This window comes from Leptonychotes weddellii, chromosome 9, assembly GCF_054177405.1.
Source record: "Leptonychotes weddellii isolate Sample4059 chromosome 9, ASM5417740v2, whole genome shotgun sequence".
Taxonomy (NCBI): domain Eukaryota; kingdom Metazoa; phylum Chordata; class Mammalia; order Carnivora; family Phocidae; genus Leptonychotes; species Leptonychotes weddellii.
In genome coordinates this window covers 57,756,642-57,775,418 of record NC_138377.1, presented here as the reverse complement: position 1 = coordinate 57,775,418, position 18,777 = coordinate 57,756,642, and the positions used below count along the sequence as shown (strand labels likewise).

Sequence of the window (18,777 nt, the reverse complement as noted above, 5' to 3'; positions counted from 1 at the left end):
TAAAGGGAACAGCCAATATAATAAAGCCCTAAGTCAGGAGCATGCCTGACTGTTAAAACAGCAAGTAAGCCATGTGGCTGGAGGAAAGGAGTAAATGATGAAGAAGAAAGTAGAGGGAAATGAAGTCGGAATACAAAGAGGCAGAGTTCTAGGCATGCTGATTATATATGGCTTTGTAGGCTGCTATGTAGGGAGCCTCTGTCATTCTGGCTGCTTTATTGAGAATGGTTTGAGGGGATAGTGGTAGAACAAGGGGGGGAATGGATTGAGCAGTTGATGTAATAATGTAGATGTATGAAATGATAGCTTTAAATAGCTAGATTCTATATCTAATACATTTGTTTGATAATTGGAAGTAGGGTATGACAGAAAAAGAGGGATCAAGGATAACTCCAAGATTTTTAGCCTGAGCTACTGAAATGAAAGGATGGAATTGTCAGCATGCGAGATGGATAAGGCTGCAGTTGGGGAACATTTTAAGGAAATCATCAGTAGTTTAGTTTTGCACATGTTAAAATACCTTTCTTAGACATTCAAGTGAAGATGTCCAGTAGAATGTTTCAAATGAGTCTAGAGTTCAGGAAAAGAGCTGAGCTGTAAGTGTTGGGTTATCAGCAGATGGATGACAAGATGAAGAGTGTGGGTAGGTGTTGAGAAAAAAAGATGGTCAGGGACTGAGGCCTGGGGTTTTCACAGCATTACAAGGATGGCTAAGAGGGACCAGCAGAGGAGACTAGTAAGGGAAGAGTGAGTGAGGTAATTGAGATGGTGTTCTCAAAGTCTAGTGAAGAAAGAGTGCTGAAAGGTCAAGTAAGATGAAAGTTGGGAACTAACTATTGCAAAACAATCATTGGTGACCTTAATAAGAACAGATTTAGTGGAGTGATGAGGGTGATAGACTAATTTAAGTACATTAAAGAGGGAATTGGAAATATCTAATATATATATGACTTTTGCAGAGTTTGCAGAAGGGAGTAGCATTATGGGGCAAATAGCTAAGGAGAGGAGGATTGAGACTTCTTTTTTTAAAATGGAAGCAAAAGAGTATTTTTTGGAACGTGTCATAGGGAATGATACATACAGTAAAGGGGAACTTTGATGCTCTTTTTCACTTTATTCTGATCTTTACAGTTATATGGAATCTTACTGAAGAGATTTTGATTTCTTTAATGAATTTTTTTCCTCCAGTTTCTTTACATTTTTCTTCCTGTTGTCTCATTTCTTTGAGAGAATACCAAATTTTCTTGTTTCCTGGATTGGCTCTTTGAAAGCCTCCTTAACTACTCTTTTTCTTCAGTTTGTTCAATACGAAAGAAGCAGTTGAGGTATGTTTTTTCAGTGTTATTGATTACAGTATTTTATTTGAGGATGTTGCTTAGATGCCCTCCCTTGTATTGCTGATACTACTGGATTGGGAGGGCAGTTTCTAGAAAGCTATTTACATACCGTTTCCTGATCCTGTTTTCTTATACTAATGGTAGTTTTTAATGTCTGCTGAACACTTAATTGATAACACTGTATACATTATTTGTGAACAGGATGCTTATTTTACTGTGGATATTCATTTGCAGCTGACATGACATGAGATTTGCCTGAGTAGCCAGAAAAATAAGACTGGGCATTTGCATTTAAGCAGAAATAAAGATAGTGTTACTGAAGTATGAATCAAAAGTTGGGTTATCATAAATCAGATGTTTTCCTGCTGGCATAATTTTTTAATTGGGGGCTGCCATTTCTGACAATGCTTCTTCAAAAGTTATGGAAGTAATTACCAAGTAACCATACTCCTCATCCTTTCTTGCATTTCAGAGAACCTTGATGGCATTTTATAGCAGTTGTAATCATCTAATCTTAGTTTAACCTAAAAAATTCATTTTGAATTGGTATAAATACGTATAGCTATAGATCAGCAACTCCTAACTAAGGGATGTATATCAGAATTATGTAGAGTTTTTCAAAATCCACATATTTTAAAAGAACTCCCTGAATTCTGATGATTAAGAACTATCACTGTTAGAAAAAGAGATTGTATACATTTTTGTTCATCATAAAAGCTAATATAGGAATCTCTAATCCCAAACTTACTCTGCGTAGAATATTCTTTTATAGGGGCGCGTGGGTGGCTCAGTTAAGCGTCTGCCTTTGGCTCAAGTCATGATCCTGGGGTCCTGGGATAGAGCCCCACATCGGGCTCCCTGCTCCTCAGGAAGCCTGCTTCTCTCTCTCCACTCCCCTTGCTTGTGTTCCCTCTCTCGATGTCTCTCTCTGTCAAATACATAAAATCTTTTAAAAAAAAAGAATATTCTTTCATATCAGTGCCAGTTAGTAGAAAAATTAATAAAAATTAATAAAATCACAAAACTTTTTTTTTTCCCCCCTAATATATATGACTTGAGCTGTCAGGGCAGTTCTTTGTTAGTAAATTATCCCTTTAGAGTTTGCCAGAAATTCCATACTACAAGGCACTTAGCCTTTCATTACCTTAGATTACTAGCCCTGAATCTTGGTATAACCACAGAATTAAATAATTTGCCCTTGTAATTTTATAGACCTTGGGAGATGTTCCCTGAGCATAAGCCAGAGAATCCACCTTACTTTATTTCCTTGTCTTCACCCTCCCAATTTTAGTCAAGTATTCAGTGCTTACTAAAGTTTACACTTCTTTTTTTCCTCTTTCCTATGATCCCAAGGATAAGGGTGGAATGTTTTCAGAGTCATCTGAGAGTTTAGATTGATTCCTAAAAGGCAGTATTAAAAAAAGGATTTCTTTAGAAGATAGTAGGAAGGGAAAAATGAAGGGGTGGGAATCGGAGGGGGAGACGAACCATGAGAGACTATGGACTCTGAGAAACAAACTGAGGGTTCTAGGGGGGAGGGGGTTGCCTGTTGATGGGTATTAAAGAGGGCACATATTGAATGGAGCACTGGGTGTTACGCGCAAACAATGAATCATGGAACACTACATCAAAAACTAATGATGTATGGTGATTAACATAATAAAATAAAATTTAAAAAAAAAAGTTGACTGGAACATTTAGGACCAGCTAGCTTACTTTTCTTGTAACTATGTTCTTTAGGTGGCAAAGATCTATTAAGATCTTTTTATCATTTCATTCCTGTTGCTTCTGTCATAGGCCAGGCATTGCTTTTTTCATTAATCTATCTAAGTGTAATCTTTTTCATTGCTATATTATCTCTTTAATGAAGTAACATCCATCTTTGCCTCAGTTTTCAGTTTTCTAATCAAATTTTGCAGCTGGTAGTTTGCAGGCTAGAAAGCACCTTAATGTTCCTGAGAAAGAGGACTCAGCCACTATCCTACCTAAGTGTCTTCATTTCCACTTCCTTGCATATTCCGGTTTGGTGGTGGTGGTGGTGGTGGTGGTGGTGGAAGGATTATTTAAGGAGTAAGGATCCACACTACTTGACTTGGTGGGTTTAGGTCTTGAGCCAGATCAAACATTCTAGTGCTTTGTTGGCAACATTCCAGAGACCTAGTTATATTATATGTGATCTGTACATATCAGGGTTGTATATAATCCATATCATTGAGAGCATTTAGAAATTGGATTTCATGAGCTCTGGAAGTTTGCTGGGTGGAGCAGCCTGAAATTGAAATGAAGAAAGGACTTGGTTAATTATTCAAGATAGCCGGAGACTTGGAAGAATACATTGGGGGATCTATGGGGTATCTATCCAAAGGAGAGACTCCTCCAGAAAGAATGGGAAATTAAGATGGGTATTACTTTAGGCATAGAAAGCTCTCCTGCCCTCCCTCTCTTATTCCCCCCCTTTTCTGAAAAGAAATGGTATGCTTTTATCCTATTTACAAATCAGTAATGGTACTTATGACAAATTTGAATAGCTTTGTGATTTATCAGAGAAAATAAATTTGTAGATAAACTGAAAAGGGAACCATAAAAATGCTCTAACATCTTTGAATTTCTGAAAATTTACTCATCTTCCTATATTGTAGAGATTCTCAACTAGGAATGTATAATAGAATTATCTTTGGAAATGCTTAAAATATCCTACTCCAGAAAAATTGACTCAATCTCCTCAGCAGTTGAATTCTAGACAGTACCTCCTTAGGTTTTTGAGATGTTCACTCCCTGGTTAAGAACCCATTTTCTCCCAGTGCTAGATTGAAGTTAAACTCTGAAAATTAGTATTTCATTTTGTTTTTACTATTGTGAAACTGTTTTATCTGTTACATAAGAAACCTATCGTAACATTTAAGGAATAGAGTCAGTAGATAGGAAGAAACTGGGAAAATAAGGGACAAATTATGCTACTATTTAATCATAGTTATGATTTTAAATAGATAATTTGAAAGTTTTCAATTTTTTTTAAGTCTAGTACTATTTTTATTACCCATTTTACACATGAATTTTTAAATTCCATAACAATATTTATAAATGTATGAAAGGCTTCTTGTTTGAGATGTTACTGTTTATTCAGCAGCACTATCTTGATGTGTTTTATATGGTTTGAGTTGTATTTTTAAGGAGTGTGCAGATAGCCTCATTATTTTGAAAACCAGCCTGTGTCATGTTTACTTTGTCCAATGTAAACTATTATCTGAGGGCTGGACTAGTAAAAATTGAGGAATAAAGGTAGAATATTATCATGTTTCATAGTATAATCAATAATTAAAGCTGTATTATGTTCTTATAAATATAGCTATGCACAAAAACCTCACTTGGACCTGCCCCAAAGACCAAATAGAATTAGTAGACTACACATAAACTGAATTGAGCATTGCTTACTCCCAGCTTTTCCTTTGAGTTGGCATTGAAAAATGATCTTTTCTAATTTCGCTACCTATCTCGTTTCCTATTATTTTCCAAAAGGAACATTTTAGTCAGTTTTTTTTCTCTGTTCACAGTTTGTTTCTTTCCATTGCTCAAGTTGTTGTTTCTAGCAGAATTTAATGGGATTCCCATATTGGTGGTTGTTTAGGTTGGATGTGGCTTTTAAATACTTCTTTTGATGCAAAATATGTGTATTTACATTGCTGAGTACTAATGTTATTCTGAAGAAAATTAATTTTAATAGTTTTAACTTGAATATGTTTTCTTATAGCAGAAAAAGAAAACTAAGAACTTCAATCCACCAACACGTAGAAATTGGGAAAGTAATTACTTTGGGATGCCCCTCCAGGATCTGGTTACAGCTGAGAAGCCCATACCACTATTTGTTGAAAAATGTGTGGAATTTATTGAAGATACAGGTAGGATAGAAGTATTATTGCAAGAGATTTAATTTAAAAGTTCACTTTTGCTATACCAACAGTTTGTCAAATGCTCATGATTCATAAAAGCTAAGTTTTGAAAGAGGTGTATAGTTCTCCTTAGGATTGATTGTCTTGAGTATTAACTCTAGACATAACTATCAGATATTTGATAAGCTTTGTTGTTAGCCATTAATGCTTTTGTTGGACTTCTCTTTGATAAGTGGATATGTCGAATGCTAAAATGTTACTTCCCTTATTCCGGAATTTAGAATAACTTGATTATTAAATTATGCTACTATTTAATCATAGTTATGATTTTAAATAGATAATTTGAAAGTTTTCAATTTTTTTTAAGTCTAGTACTATTTTTATTACCCACTTTACACATGAATTTTTAAATTCCATAACAATATTTATAAATGTATGAAAGGCTTCTTGTTTGAGATGTTACTGTTTATTCAGCAGCACTATCTTGATGTGTTTTATATGGTTTGAGTTGTATTTTTAAGGAGTGTGCAGATAGCCTCATTATTTTGAAAACCAGCCTGTGTCATGTTTACTTTGTCCAATGTAACTATTATCTGAGGGCTGGACTAGTAAAAATTGAGGAATAAAGGTAGAATATTATCATGTTTATGTGCATTTAAAAACATGAGTTAATCATGAAACCTCAGTAATTAAATGGACTACAAAATGTAATAGTTTGAAAACATGAACTAATTCCATCTTAACTTTATTTGTTCTTAATGATCTTCTTTGGTAAATAAGCATTGTTTAAAAGACAAAACTAGGATATCTGTCCTGTCTAAAATGTCAAGCTCATTTTTACTTGGATGTACAGTTCTATACCTGTTGGGTTGTCTTTTTGGTGAGAAGTGCTGACTTTAAGTTTTAATAAAGGAGTAGTATATGGGACAATAACTATTATCCACTAGTATTATAGTTGAAATAGCCTATATCTTCCCTGTTCCGTTAATAAGTGTTAATTTATAGAGCCTACATTTGGATATACTCTTTTTTTAAAGATTTTATTTATTTGCCAGAGAGAGCCACAGTGAGAGAGGGAACGCAAGCAGGGGGAGTGGGTGAGGGAGAAGCAGGCTTCCCGCCGAGCAGGGAGCCTGATGTGGGGCTCGATGCCAGGACCCTGGGATCATGACCTGAGCTGAAGGCAGACCCTTAACGACTGAGCCACCCAGGCGCCCCTGGATATACTCTTAATCATTTGTTTTTTTCCTTCAGCAAAGTGTATTTTAGCCAAATTTCTTGTCTATATTTCTGTCCGTCTTTAGCATAGTAGAAGTGCAAAGGTCCTTAAAATATTAGCTTTCTGCTTTGAGCTTAAAGAACTCTCATTTGCTTTAGTAAATAATTTGGCTTTATGGATATGACTGAGGAATTAGGAAGTATTTTTCTTTAGTAATTAGAAAATAATAAAGTAATGTGTTTTGTACATTTATTTTTATAATTAAAATTCCCATTTCTTGAATATTTTCGAGTTGAGTGATTTGGTATGAGGAAAATGACTGAATTCCAAGTGTAAGATAAAATGAAATTCTGCCCCAATTCTTAGCATAATTTGAATTAATTCAGTTAACTGACAGGTAATTTATATATTTAAGTGCTTTGTTAGAAGTGTACTGAGGTACCATAAGACCATAAGAACGTATAGAAGATAAAGCCCAGTTCTTGTGTGGTGGTAGTGGTAGCGTATTTGATTTACTGATTAATGCTGATGCGTTTTAGCAGAAAATTCTCAGTTGCTTGAGTTCAGTATTGAATTCTCAATATGCACTTGTAGCACAACCGTCTTTTGAAGGTTTTACTTATAATGTAAATATATATCAGGTACTTATATTTAAAAGTCGTACTTTGTTGTTTGGAGATCCATAGACATAGTGGTGTAAATGATCAGTCCTTTTACTGTTAATAATCAATCAACAGGCCTTGTTTAAAGGACTAAACTTTTTAAACAACCTTGAAGAAGCCATTATGGTAGTTTTAAAATTCAACTTCATTGATGATTTACATACAGTGAAATTCACCCAATTTTAATTGTGCAGTGAGTTTTGATAACTCTAGTCATTTAAACACCACCACAGTCAAGATAAAGAACATTTTCATCACCCAAAAAGCATCCAGTGTTTCATCATGAAGTGTAATAATGATAGCTAGCTGTTGGGGGTTTTTGTAGATGCTGTTTATGAGGTTGAGAAATTCCCTTCTATTTTTGTTTCCTTGTATCCAAAATGGATGTCAATTTTGTCATGTGATTTTTCTTCATCTGTTGAGGTGATCATATGGTTCTTTTTAAAGTCTGTTTATATGGTAAATTATATTAATTGATCTTCAAATGTTAAACTAAACTGCATCCCTGGGATAAATACCACTTGGGCATAACGTTTTGTCTTATATTATATATTGCTGGATTCAGTTTATTGAAATGTAAAGGATTTCTGCTTCCTGAGGGATATTGGTCTATAGTTTTCTTTCCTTGCAGTGTCTCTGTCTGGTTTTGGTATCAGAGTAAAACTGGCATCACAGACTTGAGTCTGTTTTCTAAAAAGTTTGTACAGAATTGGTAATATTTATTAAATTTAAGTACAATTCACCAGTGAAACTGTTTGGACCTGGAGTTTTATTTATGAGGAGGTTTTTAACTGTGGATTAAAATTTTTAAGTAGATACAGGGCTTTACAGATTTTTCATTTCTTGAGTAAGCATTGGTTTTTTGTGTGTCTTTCAAGGAGTTTATCCATTTCATCCAAGGTGGCATAAGCTTGTTTATAAAATTCCTTATCAGTGTTTTAATGTCTGTAGCATCTGTAGTGATGTCTTCTCTTTTGATTATGTATCACTAATTTGTGTCTTTTTTCCCCCTCATGAGGTATTTATCAATATTACTGATCTTTTCAAAGAACCAACTTTTGGTTTTATTGATTTTTGTTTCCTGTATTTTGTCTTTTAATTCAGTGAATTCTTTTAATTCTCTTTTTTTCTGCTTCATTTGGCTTTAGAGTGTCTTAAAGTAGAAGCCTAGGTTAATGATTTTGACCAATCTTTACTATAACATTTAATGTTAACTATTTTCCTCTAAGCATTGTTCTAGCTGTATACCACAGATTTTGATATGTTTACATTTGCATTCAGTTTGTAATACTTTGTAATTTCCCTTTTGATTTCTTCTTAATTTAACTCATTGGTTATTTTAGAAGTATTTTATTTCCTTATTTTTTTAAGATTTTTATTTATTTATTTGACAGAGAGAGAGAGAGACAGTGAGAGAGGGAGCACAAGCAAGGGGAGAGGGAGAAGCTGGCTTCCCGCAGAGCAGGGAGCCCAATGTGGGGGTTCGATCCCAGGACCCTGGGATCATGACCTGAGCCAAAGGCAGACACTTAACGACTGAGCCACCCGGGCGCCCCTTTTATTTTATTATTTTTTAAGATTTTATTTATTATTTATTAGAGAGCACAAGCAGGGGGAGCAGTAGGCAGAGGGAGAGGAAGAAGCAGGCTCCCCACCAAGCAAGGAGCCCGATGTGGGGCTCAATGACCTGAGCTGAAGGCAGACGCTTCACTGACTGAGCCACCTAGGCTTCCCAGAAGTATTTTATTTCTAAATAATTTCCAGATATCTTTGTTACTCATTTCTAGTTTAATTCTATTGCAGTTGGAAAACAGGCAGTTTGATTTTACTGTAAGTTTATTTAGATTGTTTTATATCCCAGAATATACTCTGTTTTGAAGAATGTTCCATGGGACCTTGAATGTTTTATTAAGCTGTTGGGGTGAAGGGTTCTTTAAATGGGAGTTAGATCACGTGACGTTCTTTAAGAAGTCTCAGATCCTTCCTGATTTTTTTTGTTGACTTTTTTTTTAAATTACTTATAGAATACTTTTGAAATCTGCCATCATGATTATATGTCTTTCACCTTTTTAATTCTGTTAGGTTTTGCTTCATGTGTTTTGAAATTCTTTTAGTTGCATATACATTTAGGATTATGTCTGCTTTATGAACTGAGCTATAATTATAAAGCATTCTCTTTATGCTTTATAGTATTCCTTCTTAAGTCTACTTTGTGTAATATTAACATAGCCAGTGGTATTTTCCTTGAGTAATGTTTGTGTGGTATATCTTTTCCATCCTTGTAGCCTATTTGTATCTTTATATTTAGTTTAGCTTCTTGTAAGCAGCATATCATTGGGGTTGATAATTCATTTCTGTTCATGGAGTGTTTATTAGATCATTGGATTTTTTTTTAAGATTTTTTTTTTAATTTTTATTTATTTATTTTAGAGAGAGAGAGAGCACAAGAGGGGGGAGCGGGAGAGGGAGAAGCAGACTCCCTGCTGAGCAGGGAGCCCGATGCGGGACTCCATCCTGGGACTCCAGGATCATGACCTGAGCCGAAAGCAGTCGCTTAACCAACTGAGCCACCCAGGCGCCCCTTTAAGATTTTTTTTATTCATTTATTTGACAGAGCACAAGTAGGCAGAGTGACAGGCAGAGGGAGAGGGAGAAGCAGGCTCTCCACCAAGCAGGGAGCCAGATGCGGGGCTTGATCCCAGGACCCTGGGATCATGACCTGAGCTGAAGGCAGACGTTTAACTGACTAAGCCACCCAGGCACCCCTTAGATCGTTGGTTTTTAATTATCAATATGATAGGTTTTAAATCTCCCATCTTGTTTTTGTTTTTGTCCATGTGATTATTATTCCTTTTTTCTTCTTTTCCTGCCATCTTTTGGATTAATTGAATATTTTAAAAATTATGTTTTACCCCAAATTTGGGTTATCAGTTATATCTGTCTTAGGTCTTTTTAGTGATATGCTAGTATTTGAAATACATATCTTTAATCACAGCTCATTGTCAAATATTACACCACTATAATGTAGAATTTAGAACCTAGTAACAGTATATTTAACCTTCCATCCCTTGTTCTATTGTTGTACATTTTAATTCTGCAATTTTTAAAAAATTTCAGTATAGTTAACATACAGTGTTTTATTAGTTTCAGGTGTACAGTATAGTGATTCAGCCATTCCATACATCACCCAGTGCTCTTCAGGACAAGTGCTGCACTACTTAATCCCCATCACTTATTTTACCCATTTCCCCACCTACCTCCCCTCTGGTAACCATCGATTTATTTTCTATAGTGAAGAGTCTGTTTCTTGGTTTGTCTCTCCCTTTTTTTTTTTTTTTCCCTTTGCTCATTTGTTTCTTAAATTCCACATATAAGTGAAATCATATGCTATTTCTTTCTCTGACTTATTTTGCCTAACATTTAATTCTGTTTATGTGTTGCGTATGGCAAAATTTCATTCTTTTTTATGGCTGAATAATATTACATTTTACATCTGTATCACTACTTTATGAATTCATCTGTCAGTGGACACTTGGGCTGCTTCCATAATTTGGCTATTATAAATAATGCTGCAATAAGTGTTGGGGTCATGTACCCCTTTGAATTTGTGTTTTTGTATTTTTTGGGTGCCCAGTAGTGCAGTTGAGGATTATAGGGTAGTAGTTCTTTTTTTAACTTTTTGAGGAGCCTCCATGCTGTTACAGGGTGGCTGTACCAGTTGTCATTCCCACCAACAGTGCACATGGGTTCCTTTTTCTCCACATCCTCATGAACACTTTTTGTTTCTTGTGTTTTTGATTTTAGCCATTCTAACAGATATGAGGTAATACCTCATTATAGTTCTGATTTGCATTTCCCTGATGATTAGTGATGATGAGCATCTTTTCGTGTGCCTGTTGGCCATCTGTATGTCTTCTTTAGGGAAATGTCTGTTTATGTCTTCTGCCCATTTTTTAACTGGATTATTTGTTTTTTGGGGTGTTGAGTTGTATAAGTTCTTTATATATTTTAAATTCTAACCCTTTATCAGATATGTCATTTGCAAATATTTTCTCCTATTCTGTAGGTTGCCTTTCAGAACAATTTTGCTGCTGTTTCCTTTACTGTGCAGAAACTTTATTTTGATGAAGTCCCACTAGTTTATTTTTGCTTTTATTTCCCCTGCCTGAGGAGACCTATCTAGAAAAAAGTTGCTACAGCCGATGTCAAAGACATTATTATTACCTGTGCTCTCCTAGAATTTTTATGGTTTCATGTTTCATATTTAGATCTTTAATCCATTTCAAGTTTATTTTTGAATGTGGTATAAGAAAGTGGTCCAGTTTCATTCTTTTGCATGTAGCTGATAAGTTTTCCCAGCACCATTTGAAGAGACTGTTTTTCCCATTTGATATTCCTTCCTGCTTTGTTGAAGATTAATTGACCGTATGATTGTGGGTTTATTTCTGGGTGTTTTATTCTGTTCCATTGACTTATAATTCTACAGTATGTTTTAAACATCATAATACATGTTTATAATTTTTGCTTTAAACAGATAATTATCACTTTTGAGAGATATTTTCTTTCAAAAGAAAGATTTATAAATCGTTTTATATAATGGCTTTAGTAAAATATAATTCACATATTCTACAATTCACCAATTTAAAATGTACAATCCAGTGGCGTTTTAGTATCTTCACAGAGTTGTGCAGCCATCAGTGCAACCTATTTTTAGAGCGTTTTCATTAACCTCAAAGGGACCCCCCATACTCATTAAGCCGTCACTCCCTATTACCCACACCCACCCACCCTTAACTTTCTGTTTCTATTGAGTTAACTGTACTGGTATTCTGTGACTGGCTTCTTTAATGTAACATTTTCAGAGCTCATCCATATTATAGCATCTATCAGTACTTCAGTTTTATTGCTGAATAATTTTCCATTGGTGAACATTTGGCTCATTTATACTTTTTGACTATTGTGACTATTGCTTCTGTGAATATTCTTGTATAAGTTTTTGTGTGGACATGTTTTTCACTTGAGTATGTACCTAGATATGGATTTGATAGATCATATGGTAGACTATGTCTAAATTCTTTAGAAACTACCAGACTATTGTCCAAAGTAACTGTACCATTTTACATTCCCACCAGCAATATATAGGAGTTCCAGTTTCTCCATATCTTTGCTAATATTTTCCTTTTTTTTTTTTATTATAACTACCCTAGTGGATGTGGAATGATACCTCATATGGCTTTGATTTCATTTCCTTGAAGACAAATGATGTTATGCAAATTTTCCTCAAGCAGACTCCCCACTGAAGATAGACCCCCTCGTAGGGCTCGATCCCAGGACCGTGAGATCATGATCTGAGCTGAAGTCAGACACGTAACTGACTTAGCTACCCAGGGGCTCCTGCCCATTTTTAAATAGTTATTTATCTTACTGTTAAGTTTAAAGGCTCTTTATATATTCTGAATACAAGTTGCATTTAAGTATGATTTGCAAAAATTTTTTCCTAAAAAACATTCCTTGATGTTTTGTGCTTTTGAAGCACAAAAGTTGGAAATTTTGATGATGCCCAGTTTTTAAAGATTTTTTTCACTGTGTTCATAGTATCATGTCTAAGAAGGTTTTGCCCAATCCAAGGTCACACAGATTTATTCCTGTATATTCTTCTAAGAATTTTATGGTGCTAGTGCTCTTACATTTAGGTCTGTGATCCATTTGAGTTTTTTTGTCTATGGTGCAAGAAAAGGTTACAGCTTGATTCTTTTGCATGCAGCTCTCCATTGTCTAAGCACGATATATTTATCCTCTGTATGTGATGTATTCTCCTTTCTCCCTCAACTCCCAGATGCTTTTAAAGTTACTCTGTTTTTTAGCAGTTTTATTTAAAATGTTCCTTAGTGTGTGCTTTTAAAAAAAAAAATACTTGTGCTTGAGGTTTCTGGAGCTTCTTGCATCTCTTTGGTTTATAATTTTCAAATTTGTAAAATTTGGGGCCATTATTTCTTGAAATATCTTTTTCCCCCTCTTATTTCACCATACTTCTGCTTGTAGACTCCAACTACATGTGTGTTAGACATCTTGAATTTGTCCCACAGCTCACTAAGGCTGTGTGTTTTGTTAAGCCTTTTTTTTGTTCTGTGTATCATTTAGATTACACTGTATATCTGTTCACTGATTTTTTTTCTATACCGTCAAATCCAGAAGTTCCATTTAAGTCTCTTTTATTTGTGTCATTTTTCTACGCATAATTTGGTATTTTCCTTTACATCTGTGAGTATACTTAAAAAAATTGTAATAGCTGTTCTAAAGTCCTTTTTTACTATTCTGCCATATTTCATTTCTGGATCTGTTTCTGTTGATCTCCTAATTATGAGTAACTTTTCTGCTTTTTTGGTGGTTTTGATTTGATGTCAGACATTTTCAACTTTACAGTATTAGGTGGTGAGTTTTCTAGTGTTCTTTTAAAGAGTGTTCAATTTGTTTTGTCATGTATTAATTATTTGTGAATCACTTTGATACTTTCTAGGCTTGTATGTAAGTTTCTTTTGGTGGATCCAGAGTAGCTTTTATTTTATTGTTTATATAGAGCTAAAATAACATAAGGACTTGACCCAAAGCCCTGTATATTAAAAGGTCTTTGAGAATAGAATTTGAACTATTCTCTGCCCTGGACTGAGGAAGTTTCCTCTCATACATGTGGAGTATTCAACCAAAGATTTCAGGGACGTTTCTGCACATCTCTGAGGCTCTTTTCTCTGTGTAACGCTCCCTCTTTTTTGGTATTCTACCCCACAGATTTTGACCTTCTCATCCTTTCTGAACTCCAATCTCCTACCTTCTCAACTCTGGTAGACCATTGTGCTCTCTTGGGATTCCACCTCTCTGCACTACTGTCTAAAAACTGTTTCCAGGCACTGTAATTCAGACAGTTTTAACTTAATTTGCTGCTTTTCCTCCATAGATCACTGTTGTTCAATGTCTGAAAACTTTTTATATAATTACTCCAGTTTTTAGTTTTATACTATAGGAGAGCAGTTTCCATAGCAGTTAAGTCCTTCATGGTGGAATCAGATGTCCGTATAGCAATTTGTATAATAGTACTGTATAATAGTTGTGCTAAGGTAAAGTTGGGAAATGACCCTTGAAGTATAAGTTTAAGGTAGGCAAAAAGGCAATGTGGAGGAGAGACATTGTAAAGAAAGGGAATGATAGGCTTCTCTCAGGAATTAGTATGATAAACCTGATAGATAATGAGGTTGAAAGAGGACTCAAAAATGCTCCTCATATTGCTGGTAGGGTAAATGTAGGTATACCATTAATGAAAACAGAAATTGAAGTATGAAAAGCAGAAATGGCATTTTGATAATGGATTCATATTATGTACATGTTAAATCTTTAGGTGCCTGTGGGTTATCCATAAAAAGCCCCAAGACTCCATTGAATGTATGGCTATGGATCTTTGGAAAATGACTTAATCTTAAGATTTTGGTAATTGTCATTATATAGATATCAATGTAAGCTATGTGTTGATGAAATTGAGAGTGAATATACAGAGTGAGAAGAAAAGTTCAGTGCAAATAGGCTATACAAAAGAGTAGGCTCAAAAACACCAGAGAGGAGAAAAATTTTAATAAGGAAGCATCATTATCAGCACTGAATATGAAGAAGTCAGGTGACTTAGAATGATACTTTTAAAAACATCTTTGTTGAGATAAAATTCACATGACATAAAATTTAGCCATGTAAAAATGTACAGTTCATTGACATGTAGTGCATGTACAGTGTTGTGCAACCACCACCTTATCTAGTTCCAAAGATTTTTATCACCCTAAAGGAAACTATACCCATTAAGTAGTTAGTCCTTTCCCTTTTCCTCCCTTGGCCCAAGACTCTGGCAACCACCAACCTGTTTTTTGTCTCTGTGTATTTACTTACCCTGAATACTTCATATATATGGAATCATACAATATGTAACCTTTTGTCTGGTATCTGTCACTTTGCATAGTATTTATCTGTGTTGTAGCATGTGTAATTGTATGGATTTACCACATTTTGTTTATTCATTGATAAGTTGGCGGACGTTTAGTTTGTTTCCACCCTTTGGCAATTGTAAACACTGCTGCTGTGAACATTCATATACAAACATTTGTTTTGAGTACCTGTTTTCAGTTCTTTGGGGTAGATACCCAGGAGTTGAATGTTGAGTCGCGTGGTAATTCTGTTTATCTTTTTTTGCGGAGCTGTCAAATTATTTTCTACAGTGGATTCACCATTTTATATTTCCACCAGCAGTGTACAAGAGTTCAAATTTGTCCACATCATTGGCAAATTGGAAGAGCGAAATAAGATTATCAGCAGCAGGAGGTGCACCGCCAACAAATCAGGAAATTGAAAAACTATAAAATGTAGGAAAAAATATTGCAAAATTGCAAAGACTCTAACCCAGGAATGCCTAGATAGATTCTGAAGATAGCACACCTTCAAAACCAGAGAAACCAGAATTATAAATTAGTCTCTTAAAGAATTTCTTTAGTTTTAGTAATGTTGTGTCTAGCAGAAATTCCTTGAAGTTTTCTGGTATATTAATAATAATACTTTTTATCGTTTCTGGCTCTGAAATATATTTTTATCTGTTAGCAGGAACATTATCTTCTTTAAGTAGCTAGTCATTCGGTCTTAAGTAATGCTTTTTTGTTATTGTTGTCATCATTCGTTTTTACATCATTGCCTTAGATGATAATCTTCATGAGAGTAGGGACCCCTAGGTCCTAAAATCCATGGCTGTGGCACATATGAGTAAGTCCTTACTTAATAAATGTTTAAACAGTTTTTTCATAATAACTGAGTATTTGTCCTTGTGACATTAGTTATACATGAATAATATTTCAGTCTTTATTTTCCAAACTACAGTTAGCATTTATTGTTTTTCATACAAACACAAAGACTGCATGATGATTGCAAAAGATGAGAAAACGGAGACATATGTGCTCCAGTGAGACTTATAATAATAATTTAAATGTATAGCAACTGAATAATTTGCAATATGCTTAGCCCCACTAAGTTATAATATCATAAAAACACAGGTTTTGCATTTTAATAGTAATGGATGAAGGTGATACACAATGTGTAAGATGATCTCTGGTTTTTCTTTGGAAAGAGACTATTCTTAAGTGAAAGCTATTTCAGATGCTTCCTTTTTAAGTTAAATTGAAACATGAAACTGTCATTTTTGTGGTTGATAACCAGATGATGTATACATAGATCTCTTGTTTAATGACGAAATTCCTGCAGGAAAATAAATGTGCAAGTCTGAAGAGACCCTAGCCCTTAATCTTTTTATTCCTCAGGTGAAATAATATACTTTGCTAATATAATAATCAGCTTTTATGGAATATTTACTATTTGTACAATAATTTTTAGTATGATATAAAATAACTTTGTATATTCATGTAATTTTCACACCTGAATGAGTTGTATGTACAATTACTGTATCTGTTTTACAGAAGTAGAAACAGGCTCAGAGAAATTAAGTAACAGATCTGAGGTCACACAATTGGATTCTAGCTCCACTTACCATTACTGCTTACAGATGACGTTTGATGAGAGTTGTTTTATTGTTGTTAAGGAAAGGAATTGTCTCTTTCATTATAGCAAGAAGAAAGGCACAGATAAGTCCATAAGAGGTAGAATGAAAAATGAGTTGTGATTTTATTATGATCAAGAGTTAAGGTTTTCTTTTTGTATATATTTTTACTATATATAATATACCTTTAAACATACATAGCTTTTTCAAAAGGGGATAATTAAAAATAGTTTTATAATAGTTTTAGTATATGAGCAACATCATTCCATGCAATAAGATAGTTGTCTTTGGAATTACCTTTTATGACTACCATATTCTAACATCATTATAGTTGTGGTTTATTCAGTTATCCTGTATTTCTGAACATAAGTCTCCAAACATTCAATACTGGCAGTTATCCTTTTATATGTACATTTTTATATGCTTGTATTTTTATTTTTTCAGAAAAATGTTTAGATGTGAATTTTCTATGCCCAACCCGAAGTGGTGGAAAGTATGTACCATAATAAAAATAGGCATTGTTGAATGTGACATACTAATTACCCTAGCTTGTTCAGTGTGTGACCTTGAGAAAGTCATTTCACTTTTCAAAGCTTGTTTATCTTTTACATAAGGCCTCTCATCAGTTATTTTGAACATGGGATGAAAATGATATATGTAATATGTTTTTATGAACTTTATTTTTTTTAATTTATTAAGTAATCTCTGTGTCCAACGTGGGGCTCAAACTCATGACCCTGAGATCGAGTCGCATGCTGTACCAATTGAGACAGCCAGGCACCCCTTCTTTATGAACTTTTAATCATTATAGTAAGGAAAGTAACAAAATGAAAGATTGGAGAGCTATTGATATTTTTTCTCAAATATTAAAGATTTTGTGGCTGGGAAATATAGTGACATGTTTTATTTTTATTTTTTTTTAAGATTATATTCATTTGAGAGAGAGAGCACAAGCTGGAGGGGGGGGAAGGGAGAGGGAGAAGCAGACTCCCGGCTGAGCAGGGAGCCCGACTCCGGGGCTCTATCTCAGGACCCTGGGATCATGACCTGAGCGAGCCAAAGGCAGCCGCTTAACCGATTGACCCACCCAGGTGCCCTAGTGACAAAATAATAAACATATCTTTTCCACCCCCCCAGTGGAATTATAAGATACTGTTTTTGATTAAGAAAATACTGAAAAAAGAAAAGAAAATACTGCCTTTAGCTTTATTATTCCTGTAATAGCCTTTGCCTAAAATGTTATTTAACACTGCCCGAAGATTCTTACTGCATTGATGTTAGTTCACCCTCTTTTTTTTTTTTTTTTTTAAGATTTTATTTATTTATATGTCAGAGAAAGAGAGCACAGGCAGGGGGAGCGGCAGGCAGAGGGAAAAGCAGGCTCCCCACTGAGCAAGGAGCCGATACAGAACTTGATCCCAGGACTCTGGGATCATGACCTGAGCTGAAGGCAGACACTTAACAGACTGAGCCACCCAGGCATCCCAATGTTAGTTCATCCTTATAAGCTTGATATATAGATAGATTTATTTTTTTAGAGCAATTTTAGGTTTATAACAAAATTGAGAGGAAGGTATATATTCCCATTTATTCCTTGCTCCCACATATGAACCCCACCCCCACCCCACATTACCAGCATCACTCACCAGAACACTACGTTTTTTACCAATGTTCAGCCATTAATGTATCAAAATCACCCAAAGTCCCTAGTGTACTTTAGAGTTCACTCTTAGTTTTATACATTCTATGGATTTGGACAAATGTGTAATGACATATCCATATTATAATAACATACAGAGTATTTTCACTGTCCTAAAAATTCTGTGTGTTCTGCCTATTTATCTCTCCCCCACTCTCCCTTCCTCTACCCCAGGCAGCAGCTATCTTTTTTATTCTCCATCTTTTTGCCTTTCTATGGTATCATATAGTTGGAATCACAGAGTATGTAGGCTTTCCAGATTGGCTTCTTTCACTTAGTAGTAATATGCATTTTAAGATTCTTCCATGTCTTTTCATGGCTTGATAACTTACTTCTTTTGGGCACTTAGTAACATTCCATGTTTGGATGTGCTACAGTTTTTTATCCATACACCTAGTG

The 18,777-nt window shown here is 34.7% G+C and overlaps 1 protein-coding gene across 4 annotated transcripts in view; it reads left to right on the top strand.

Annotated features, from left to right (window-relative positions):
• ARHGAP5 (Rho GTPase activating protein 5) overlaps positions 1-18,777 on the top strand; it is a 79,430-nt gene that overhangs the window by 39,708 nt on the left and 20,945 nt on the right. For 3 of the 4 annotated variants that reach the window (XM_031024000.2, XM_081830654.1, XM_006729539.3), the window contains exon 3: positions 5,086-5,233. In XM_031024000.2, the coding sequence (XP_030879860.1) occupies positions 5,086-5,233 (148 nt within the window). The remainder of the gene's footprint in view (positions 1-5,085; positions 5,234-18,777) is intronic. The other variant, XM_006729540.3, reaches the window with a different exon arrangement.